Raw genomic sequence first — 12500 nt, forward strand, 5'->3', positions numbered from 1 at the left:
AAATAAGGGTTAAATGGAACTTTTAAAACCTCGTGGATTTATAAAGAGGACCTATTAGATGCCTTACCATGTTTGTAAATACTTATGTTCCCCATATTATAGCAATTCTGGAGCCTCTTTTCTTAGAACTCTGCAGAGTGCTGTTCCTCTCTTACTCCTCCTAGAAATCAGGGCTGTGGAATTGGAAAGCCAGAATTCCGACTCAAACTCCCCTATTTTTCCACTGTAAGGGTATGTTCACACTCAGTAGCAAAATACGTCTGAAATGACAGAGCTGTTTTCGCCTGAAAACAGCTCCTGATTTTCAGATGTTTAACAACTCGCGTTTTTCGCGGTGTATTTTACGGACGTTATTGGAGCTGTTTTTCAATGGAGTCAATGAAAACCGGCTCCAAAAACGTCCCAAGAAGTGACATGTACTTTTTTTTCGCGGGCGTCTTTTTACGCGCCGTCTTTTGACAGCGACGTGTAAAATTACACCTCGTGGGAACAAAACACCGTAAAACCCATTGAAAGCAATGGGCAGATGTTTGTAGGCGTAATGGAGCCGTCTCTTCAGGCGTAATTCGAGGCGTAAAACGCCTGAATTACGTCTGAAAACACTGCGTGTGAACATACCCTTAGACTCCAGCTCAGACTCCTTCACAAATGGCTTTTATATATATATATATATATATATATATATATATATATATATATATATATATATATAATAAGCCCGGTAGTCTGCTCGCTGGATATAAATGAATGACTGGCTGGTAATGTAAGAAAAGCGAGAACAATGTGCGCTCAGATAACTTTATGCCGCTATCTACATATATGTCTTCTAAATCAGGTGCAAGTCTGAAATAAAACAACTTCTAAAAAGTGTTAAAACTATATGCTATATTACGTACTTGCCTTAATACGGTCTTCCTGTTTTCTCAGCAGTTGTGAGATAATTGCAGGCACACCCTGTACGGGCGGCTTTAACCAGAGGGCAAACGGTACACCTGCACCAAACCCCTGGCAGCACTATTTTCAACTGTGTTTGTCTCTCCTGGATTCGGACACAGATGAAAACTCATAAGGTGGGGGAGGGGTGGAGGGTGGACAGGGTTGTGCATCTTCCCCTATCTACAGTATGTGTGTACTCTGCTAACCCTTGCATTGTTCACCTTTATTGTTGGTCTGTCTTTCTTCTCCCCTTCTGTGTCGGTATGGCCATTCTCCCCCCCTGTAGTTATGTTCAGTAGCGTGCGGATCGCTGCAGCGCCAATGAACACTCTTGTAGCGTTTCTGGTTGTCAGGGAGATGGACTTTCCCAGGCTATCAGGCTGGGAAAGAGGAGAAGCGCAGCGCCAGTTGAGTGGCGAGGATGGATGGTGAAAATGGGGCAGCGAGGAGGGTTGCGTGGCAGAGCGGGAGACTGAGTAATAAGTACAGCACAGCCCGCAGTGCTGCCCAATCAACGAGAACAAAAACAATATTATTATTATTATATAATATATATTATACAGTATTATAACGGCCCTGCGCCCAGGAGAGTGCAGTAACTCCTGCTCTGGTCTTCACTACTGAGCATGTGCAGCACAGATTTGCACATTTTGCAGCATGAAGATACTTAGTCTAATAAGGGAGAAGAGACCACACCAGAGAGCTGATCTATCGCCGTATTATCATTCATAGAACATATATTTATGTGGTTCAAATTTCTAAACTTTTCTAAATTCATATAAAAATAAATATACAACAATCTATGCATTTAATAAATGAATACAATACTATTAATATAAAATATTTTTTATTTTGAAGCCAGAGTTGGTACATTTCTACCGACTACACCAAAAAAAGACCCCGACTCCACAGCTCTGCTAGAAACGGATGAATAAATTGACAATTGGATGTTACCAGTTGGGGGTGTGTCTGTACAGACTGAAAATGTCCAATCTGTGCCGACACAGTGTAGGGACACGCCCCTTTGACAAGGCGAATGGTAACACCCAGTTGTTAATCTATTCATACATTTCCAGGAGGAATAACATAGTGGTCAGTTCTAAGAAAAGATGTTCCAGAATTGTTATTTCATGGGGAATACAAGTATTTACTAAACCAGATATCTCAGGGGAGCTAATAAGTCCTCTTACAAGGGGTTATCCAGGCTATTAAAATTAAGGGCCTATCCTGAGAATAGGCCATCAATATGAGATCTGATGGGCTCCGACTACAGGCACACCTGCCATTCAGCTGTTTAAAGGGGCCGCGGGATAACCCCTTTAAATATCTGCCTTTTAATCCTTGTAAGACATGCCATATGAATGAATAAGGCTATTTTCTGGAACCTGTCGACAACTCATGTGGCTGATAAAAAGGGGCGTGGCTAAACAGTAGCATGTAATGCATTGTATTCATTCATGCGATGTGCAATTTGTTCATGCAAAAACTAACCGCACAGGCCGGAGATATAGTAGTCACTGGACACACAAGAGACGGTTTAATGGAATGTATATTTTCCTAGAAGCCTCAGGAGAAAATTTCAGGAAGTTTTAAACAATGATAGAGATTTATTTAAACTAGTGAAAAAAAGTGGCCCGAAGCAACCAATCCAATTCCAGCTTTCATTTTTAAGCGCCCCTTTTGAAAATGAAAGAAGAAATCAGATTGGTTGCTATAAGCAACTGCTCCACTTTACTTTGCACCAGTTTTAATAGATCTCCCCCAGTGCTGTTATGGATACAAAAACACCCAGTATTTACTATGGAACGTTGTGTGGTTGTTTCTGCAGCAAACCACAAGTTTTTAAAGCGCTTGATCTATACAGTCAGAAAGAATGTAGTGAGTGCGTGCAAAATATGAGACACTTGTCACACTTATGTACCTCAGGCAGAGTTATCGGATTTTCACAATGAATAAAGCAACCAAAAAATGTCACGTATCAATTCAGACAGACCATTTATTTCCGGTAAACTATACGGATGGACGGAGTATAAGCCACCGGACTCATTGTGAAAAATGACACTGCGGGGGTTAAACCTTCAAAAGTGAAAATTTGCAGATCGAAGGGTTTGAATACATAAGACTAATACTGCCAATCAAGCGCAATTGCTTATTCCATACATAGATGTAGCAGAGTATATATATGTAGTAGAGCTGAATTTGGCATTTGAAGAAAAACTCTACTTTTGCTCATCAATTTTCAACTTTCCACTGTTAAAAGCTAAATAACATGTTGAGTAACTTTGTGAATTCTTTGCTTTAAATATCTTCTACTAATTTTGATTTACATAATGTTTTCACCATTCACGTTTTCCCATTTGTGGCCTATTCACAGGATGTGACGTTCAGATGCGGGGTCCCACCACCTCCATCTCCAGAACAGGTCACCCTGAACCCCGTCTAAAGGCCCCATTACACCGCCGATAATCGGCCGGTGCAGCGAGCGCCGATCAACGAGACATTGTTGATCGGCGCTCGTTTGCTCAGGTCACACAGAGCTATGGATGAGGAAGAGCGGTCGTCTCTCCGATCACTCGTCCCCTATACGTTACACAGGGAGATAAGCTGCAGACAACGATAATATTTTACTTTTTTAAAACGATATGACCAGCAGATGATGGAGCGTTTGCTCGTTCATCTGCTGATCGTTCTCCTGTTTGTACAGGGCAATTATCAGCAACGAGCGTTCTATGAACACTTGTCTGCCCGATATTCGCCCAGTGTAAAACCCCCTTTACCTTCTCTTCCTCTCAGGCCACTGACTGAGGGGTCATTCAGACGAGAGTATATGTAGTCCGTGTGACGGCCATTAGAACAACGGCCGTCACATGGACTCATGTACTTCAATGGGACCGTTCACACGACCGTTGTTTCAACGAAGTGTGTAAAGGGTACGTAAAAAAATAGGACATGTCCTATGTTACTGCATGTCACGCATCTCTCCATAGACTGGGGTTTTTCACATCCAAGGTTAGCTACGCTCGTGTGAATGCAGCTTGACAAGGTGGTCCGGAGTATGGAAACAGCTGAACTATGCTGTTTCCGTAATTCCCAGAAAGGTGAATGGGAGTTACGGAAACAGCGTAGCACAGTCAGCTACGCTGTTTCCGTAGCTTCAGAGTTCTGGGAACAGCGTAGTTTGTGCACTACTCAGTTTCCGTAAATCTCATTCCCTTTAATGGGAGTTATGGAAGGAGTATAGCTCAGCTGTTTCCGTACTGCCGACCACCTCATCATCATTCAGTCCCCGGGGAACGGTGAGAGCAGGACAAGGTAGTAGAGGGGGGTCAGGGGCCCTGTTCCAGAGATAGGGGAGGTGGGACCTGCATTTATGGTACATCCTATGGACATTTAAAGGTACATCCTATGGATATACCATAAGTTGGAAAACCCATTTAAAGATCAGAAGTTTGCTGGTTTTCTGCTACCAGAGAGAAGTGCATTGTGGGAGTTCAAATGACAGTCCGAGCGCTAGCTGTTAGGTCATGTCAGAAAGCAAAGAAGAGAAACCCGTTGTCTGTTTCCATTAGCAACCAGCACATTTTTGAAAGTAGGAAGAAATATGAATGAAGAAATTATAATTCGTATTAAAAAACAGTCAAACAAAGAATTTGCAAAACATGTATGCACCTTGACCCACAGTGTCACGCCTAGATTGTAATCTCTTATGGGCAGGGACCGCTTTCCTTTTGTCTCGTTGTTTATTTGATTTGATTACTTGTGTGTTAATTTTCCCATTGTAAAGCGATGTACAATATGGCCTTTTTTACACTGCGGTTGGACAGCGCATGTCGGAGATTTCCATCAGAAAGATTCCCTGATGGAAACCTCTGACAGATGCCACTGTATGGGCATACTCCTAGATTGTAAGCTCTTGTGAGAAGGCTCCTCACTCCTCTTGTTTGAATTGCTTATTTAGTTTTGTTGCTGATATTGTCTGTAGATGTTCCCTCTGAATTGTAAAGTGCTGCGGAATATGTTGGCGTATATAAACAATGATTATTACTATGTTGGCTTCTATTAAACCTATAGGTCATGGAAAGCTCATGATATACACATTTAACAGAAGCCTGTGACATATTCCATACTGGTAAACGTACGCTGTGAACGTAGTGTAAAAGGGCCTATGCTGGTGATCCATAGATAAACAGGTTATTATTATTATTATTATTAATAATAATAATAATGAATGATGGTGACAAACTCTGCTCTGTGACATCTGACGATCTTGATCTACATCTGTAATATGAAACATTTATGTTCATCATAAACAAATATATTGCAAACAACCTCAAAATATAAAAATGAATGCAATGAAAAGGAGCTATGAAAGCAGAATTGTAATATGGGAAGAAGATGAAATGGAGACAGGGAAGTTGATTTCCACATAAAGCAGAGGTAATGATTTACACCCAGACCTTGGGCCACAGTATGCGTGAGATCATACAATCCCGTCAGTACAAGACAGACGGAAGATGATGTCATCTGTAAGTATTGTTTATAGACGAGGTTGGGTCATCATGCCCTCGCCTCTCTGTACTTTATAAAGCGTTTAGCAGCAAGAAACAAACCCTGGTAACTTAGTGTATGTACATTACAGATGTAGCAGAGCTAAGCTTCTCACATGCGGCACAGGCAAGTTTGTCACAACTTATCATGATATCATAATGTGTGATCGGTGGTTTTGCATAGGACTGCAGGTAAACCTACTGCAATAAGTGCATTATGCAGTCCAACCAATGCATGTGTGCATATATGTATTGACTAAAACCCTATATTTAATAGTACAAGCAGTTCTCGCATAGTATCTAAAGAGTCAATCCCAGGTAGGGCGATCCATGCTGCGTAGAATTCCACGCCGCAGCTTTATATTTCCTTCATATGCAGATACTTTATGAATCTTAATAGAAATTCTCGGAGACAATGACATCACTGAGCTTACCATGCCCGTCTCTAGACCGTATGTAAAACCCATTTGGGAACATAATGATAGTTTAACGTCATCAATATAAAGAAGGAAATCGCGGGATGAGGTAAGGAAGACAATTCACGGGCTAAAAGATTTTAACCTAGCAGGGAGGCAATAGTTACTCCAACATTGTCAGATCCAAATCAATTAAAACCACTTTGCTAACCATTAGAAAGTCCATAATCATCTTAAGTGCTTCTGATAGGTCACTGGGTATATGCAGGTCCTGTCGGACATTGGGTCATCCACACATAGGCTTGTCCTATTAACCAGCTTAATGCAGAAAACAGATGTACAATGCAAGGATGCGGACACTGCAGACGCTGGAACCGCACTCATCTGGAAACCGCTCAAGCCGGCTGAAATCATGTCTGCATTGCAACGCATCCCCCTCCACCAGCCAGATACCACAAGCTTACTGACCTTCCTTCAGACTTTTCTGGCTGTTTGCATCAAGACATTCCTTGTCTTTCAATGGATCAAAATCCCCAGCAGGTATAATCTCTGTAAAACCAGGCGGCTTTTTACTGCTATCAATCATGATGAGGCTGCTTCCAAATAATATATATCCAGCAAATACCAGGGGAGGTGACGCAATGTGGACTGCAGGAACAGCGCAAAATCCTTCTTGGGATAGGCGTCAAAAGCGGACAAATTACATGGCTAAGCCAGGGGAAAAGCCATGGTGCTTCCTTTCAATTGTGACTTGCACACACAGTGAATTCTCCCAGACAGGGAAGCGGAGCTGTGGAAACAGCAGAGTGCAGATCTCCACCCACTCTGTACAGCAGCTCTCCACCCACCAGCAGTGATACTGTGTTCCCAGTATAATAACCAACGCTGACTGTGAATCCAGCAGCAGCCACTGTTAGGACAAGACACATTGTCACTGCTGTGTGCATGCTTGCTGGTGGAGAGGACTTGGCAGCCAACCACCCGGCTGCTGCAGTCCACCCACTGCTGTCATAGAAAGCTTCTTCAAGCAAGTTCCCCAAAGGCCAAGGTCAACGCAGCGTTAAAGTGTGAAGTTATTCCATACAGACATCACCGGCTGAGATCATTGACCACAGAAGCTGGAAATGATCGGTACTGCAGCCCAGGAGAAGACTTTCTACACCCAACATCTCCACGGAGAGGGGGCAAATGGACAAGTAATGAAATGTCATTTCCACATAGGACATCTAGCTTGAAACCTTTGCCCGTGTCATTTCCTTGTGACCCCGTAAAATATCATAAATCTCTGTACCCTATACAAGAAAACATACAAAGGATAGAACTGGTTCCTGCTTAGCAAGATACTGGAACTGGAGCTTCAGGTTTCATTACAGACAAAGAAAACATTTACCCAACATCATTGATACTACATTCCAACCAAATATATCCCATCTCAGGTTTCATATAAAGGCAAAATGTTATAATTAATGTCTATTTGCTGTGTCGGTAAATACAAGCTATTGTTCACGGTTATCAGCCATTCCAGACGGAGCGAGGGTTGAAGATAGCGTTCTTCAATAGGATCTCCGACTGGAAGTCTAAAAAAAGGGTCTACTACCTTGATCACTCACATCTCTCCAGTTCTGAGACGCATACATACATACATACATACATACACACATATATACATACATACACACACACATATATACATACACACACACACACACACACACACACACACACACACACACACACACACACATATATACATACATACACATACATACACACACATATATACATACACACACATATACATACACACACATATATACATACATACACACATATATACATACACACATATATACATACATACACACTTGTAATTATATTTATCCAACCTCATAAAGTATGACAAAATGACAAATAGTAGCAAAGAATATTTTCTTTTACATACGACCTAACGTGGCGCAAACAATTAAAAACACGGATCGGCCATATAACACATACATAGAGCGGCTTTACTACAGGAGGTCCTACAGTGGGAGTAAATCTCTACCAATGGCTTTACTATGCCACCTCATGTGCCACGAGGCGAAAGTATACAAAGGCGAGGTCACAATGTTATCTGCGCAAAGAGCCCGAAGAGAACAAAACATGACATCATAAATCAATAACAGTAACATTTCGATAAATACTCATCCTACGAGGGAGTTCTACTGCCGGCAACGCAGCTTCACGTACTCATTGTAGTCGCATTACAACCAGTACTTGGGTCTGTAGTGTAGAAGTAGTAGCTTTTAAAACCCCGGCCTTTAAGACTCACCCCACGCAGCAGGAAGACAAGAAGTGAAGCAGATGCTGAAACACCGTCTGAAGTAATGATGAAAGTGGTTGATCTGGCAGCACAGTCTACATGAAACGCTGGAAAGGAAGTACACCCCACCACACGCCCCTCCAAATTGCTTAAAGACAGATCCCAGGAAGGATGTCTTTCAACTGGACCCCTGGAAGTATTCTATGTAAGCGGCTACAGAGATGTACGTCTCTTATATAGGATGATACTAGAAACTCCTCATTACTCAGCTTATGACACAATAGTTGTTCAATGTCCAAAATTGATTTCTGCTCAGAATCAAGGTTTGTATGTTAAGAACCTCCTGACGCAAGGCAGAAAATATACAGAATGTGCATAATGTAATGGACATTTAAAAGAGGTTATCTGGCAAGATGGTTAAAAGGGCTAAGACGGGCAGTGTGCAGATTTCTCCAGCTTTCCTGGGATGGGATCCACTTTTTTAACCTGTATTAACAGAATATGGTGGCGGCACAAATCAGATTGGTGGCTTCAACGAACATCAATGCATTAAATTTTAACTATAGGAATTAGGGGTGATTAAAATGATTACCAGTAGGCAGTACCAGATTTACATCTCCGCAACTTGTAGGCAAAGATTTCAGTTTTAGACTTCGCCCATAAAGTAGGCAACACCTTAACCCATATGGCTTCAAAGTTTATTTGCCCTAATGAAATAAAGCAGAACATTGTGCTGCACGTTTTACAACATCTAGCGTCCTCTGTGGTCCTTCCCTTGTCCCTCCGTGTGTCCTCCTGTCACACCCACAGCACTGGGAGTGACAAATGAACACATTATATAATTAGTTACCTCCGACGGATGCCATCCATCAGCCTTCCGCCACCCATAGAATCCCATGTTTAAAAAAAATAAAAATAAAAGTTATTTTTTTTTACTTGATGGCACAAAATTGTACCGAATCAGTATCATGACAAATTGTATAACTTAACGCAAATTAAGTAAAGTTAAGGGTGGACACGTCTGTGTGTACATTTTTCCTTCCACTGGCGCTCTTCCTCCAGGGCTGACTATAGTCACAGGCCTATTGTGTCTATAAGTAAATCCTTTAGCGACAATGGAGAATAAGAGCCAATATAGTTGGCGGGCAAATTACGATCAATAGAGATGGATGCCTGCCGGCAAAAGGGCCCTTTTTAACAACTATAAGCAATAAAATAACAAAATTTTATTAGGCAAATAAGCCAAAGACACACTACATGGAAATTAAAAGTACATGTCCACTGCCACCATGGACCAGCGTAGTGCACTGTATATCAGCAAGGAGATGCAAAGTGTCAGCGGCTGCAGCACGCCGCACTGAATTCAAAGTGCAGTATGAGAGGTCAGCAGTTAGACAATTGTTTAAAATTTCAAAAAAGCCCCCCCGACATGTTTCACTGCGGATGCAGCGTCTTCAGGGGTATCGAGGGACAGAATACCGCAGCATGATATGCTATACTGACCTTTGAAATGTAACGGAGAAGAACTAACGCAAGTGTGAATAGACTCTTAAAGGTAAACTACACTAGAAAGACAAGAAAAAAAGTTTGAAAAAGAAATACTTCAGTACTCTATGACTGCTACATGTAAATTAGTAGGAGAACCATTGACATTCGCATGGCGTGTTTTCTCCAAGGCCTAGGATGCACTGTATGTATTATATAGCAGAACGACTGTATATCAAATGGAACATCATAAGCACGGAAATGCCCTGTGATACTTTTTCTGCAGCGCAAGAGACTATGGCCGATGGTGGTATGTGGGCTAATGTTAGGGCACTAGTTGGCATGGTGAATAGCAGTTAAAGTGGCTCTGTCACCGCATTATAAGTGCCCTATCTCCTACATAAGGAGATGGGCGCTATAATGTAGGTGACAGCAGTGCTTTTTATTTAAAAAAACGATCTGTTTTCACCACTTTATTAGTGATTTTAGATTTATGCTAATGAGTTGCTTAATGTGTATGACGCTGACCAATCAGCATCATGCACTCCTCTCCATTCATTTACTCAGCGCATAGGGATCCTGCTAGATCCTTATGTGCTGTCTTATACTAACACATTAACAATACTGAAGTGTTTAGACAGTGAATAGACATTCCACGGGATGACTATTCACAATCTCTGCACTTCGTTACTCTGTCTGTGGTAGTTACAGCAGAGGAAGCGTGATCTCGTTGTAACCTGTCATTTACCGCGTAATCTCACGAGATTACGCGTCCTCTGTTGTAACTACCACAGACAGAGTAACGAAGTGCACAGATTGTGAATAGACATCCCGTGGAATGTCTATTCACTGTCTAAACACTTCAGTATCGTTAATGTGTTAGGGCATGACCACACGTGGCGGATTTCCTCCGCAACTGTCCGCATCAATGCCGCACAGAATCTGCGTTGCAGATTCTGCTGCGGATCTGCACAAAATGTGCAGTACATTGATGCGGACTAGCTGCTGCGGACTGCGGGAAAAGTGCTTCCCTTCTCCCTATCAGTGCAGGATAGAGAGAAGGGACAGCACTTTCCCTAGTGAAAGTAAACGATTTTCATACTTACCGGCCGTTGTCTTGGTGACGCGTCCCTCTTTCGGCATCCAGCCCGACCTCCCTGGATGACGCGCCAGTCCATGTGACCGCTGCAGCCTGTGCTTGGCCTGTGATTGGCTGCAGCCGTCACTTACAGTGAAACGTCATCCTGGGAGGCCGGACTGGAGACAGACGCAGGGAGTTCTCGGTAAGTATGAACTTATATGTTTTTTTACAGATACATGTATATTGAGATCGGTAGTCACTGTCCCGGGTGCAGAAACAGTTACTGCCGATCGCTTAACTCTTTCAGCACCCTGGACAGTGACTATTTACAGACGTCTCCTAGCAACGCTCCCGTCATTACGGGAGCCCCATTGACTTCCTCAGTCTGGCTGTAGACCTAGAAATACATAGGTCCAGCCAGAATGAAGAAATGTCATGGTAGTAAAACGAATACGCTCCGCAGCACACATAAGATCTGCGGACTTCATTGCGGAATTTTGACTCTCCATTGAAGTCAATGGAGAAATTCCGCCATGAGTCTGCCACTGCTCTGCAACAGACAGAGCATGCTGCGGACACCAAATTCCGCTCCGCAGCCTATGCTCCGCAGCGGAATTGTACGCATCGTCTAAACGAACACTGCTAAATTAAAGTGAAAGTCAATGGAGAAACGGCTCCGCTGCGGATTAACGCTGCGGAGTGTCCGCAGCGGAATTTAAGTGAAATTCCGCCACGTGTGAACCCGCCCTTAGTATAAGACAGCACATAAGGATCTAGCAGGATTCCTATGCGCTGACTAAATGAATGGAGAGGAGTGCATGATGCTGATTGGTCACTGATTGGTCAGCGTCATACACTCCTCTGTACAACGCCCACTTGGTCTAAAGTAAAAACACACCCTCTTGGGCATTAAGCAACTCATTAGCATAAATCTAAAATCGCTAATAAAGTGGTGAAAACAGATCATTTTTTTAAATAAAAAGCACTGCTGTCACCTACATTATAGCGCCAATCTCCTTATGTAGGAGATAGGGCACTTATAATGTGGTGACAGAGCCCCTTTAAGCCATTGCAGGACCTGGCAATGGGTTCAAGACTAGCCAAGGCAACATTTTAATGGAAAATATGTGTTCAAGAGGGTATTTCCCAGCACCCACATATGAGAAAAAAAAGTGCTATTTTTTTTAATAAGAATATTTAGTAAAACAAAATTGACTGCTTCTGTTGAAATCTGATGGGAAACTGGTGAGCAGTAAGAGAAGTTCAGCCATACAGAGCTGATAACCAATGTAATAAGAGTGTAGGAGGAACGTCTTCAATTCTTACTATCCCTTTAAAATCGAGGAAAAAAAATAGATGATGTGTTTTCTATTCCTTGCTCATGTTTGCTCTCGCCCCCACACGATCTTCTGTGGGAAAATTGCTTCTGAGATGGAAAAAGACTGACCGGCTGTGCAGATGCTTTGGAGGGGACAGCGCTGGAACATGAAGATCTAAAGCACTGCGAGTGACAGGACAAAACATGCGACTAGAAATGAACTCAATACAGTCATCCAGCACTGGTCCAGAACCCACTGACATATGTGGATCCATCATGTAGATCCAAGGCAGCATTTCCGTGTGTGTGTGTGTGTGTGTGTGTGTGTGTGTGTGTGTGTGTGTGTGTGTGTGTGTGTGTGTGTGTGTGTATATATATATATATATAGGAAATCTGTAAGTTATCCTCTTAAAGT

The 12500-nt window shown here is 42.5% G+C and overlaps 1 protein-coding gene across 4 annotated transcripts in view; it reads right to left on the reverse strand.

Annotated features, from left to right (window-relative positions):
- MRTFB (myocardin related transcription factor B) overlaps window positions 1–12500 on the reverse strand; it is a 326233-nt gene that overhangs the window by 82235 nt on the left and 231498 nt on the right. The window contains exon 1 of one of the 4 annotated variants that reach the window (XM_075830128.1): window positions 6368–6755. The exons of the other annotated variants lie outside the window; for them this stretch is intronic. Within the exon in view, the coding sequence (XP_075686243.1) occupies window positions 6368–6485 (118 nt within the window). The 5' untranslated portion in view covers window positions 6486–6755. Of the gene's footprint in view, window positions 1–6367; window positions 6756–12500 lie in introns of those variants that run through there. 4 annotated transcript variants of the gene reach the window in all.

The sequence above is a fragment of the Rhinoderma darwinii genome, chromosome 6 (genome assembly GCF_050947455.1).
Source record: "Rhinoderma darwinii isolate aRhiDar2 chromosome 6, aRhiDar2.hap1, whole genome shotgun sequence".
Taxonomy (NCBI): domain Eukaryota; kingdom Metazoa; phylum Chordata; class Amphibia; order Anura; family Rhinodermatidae; genus Rhinoderma; species Rhinoderma darwinii.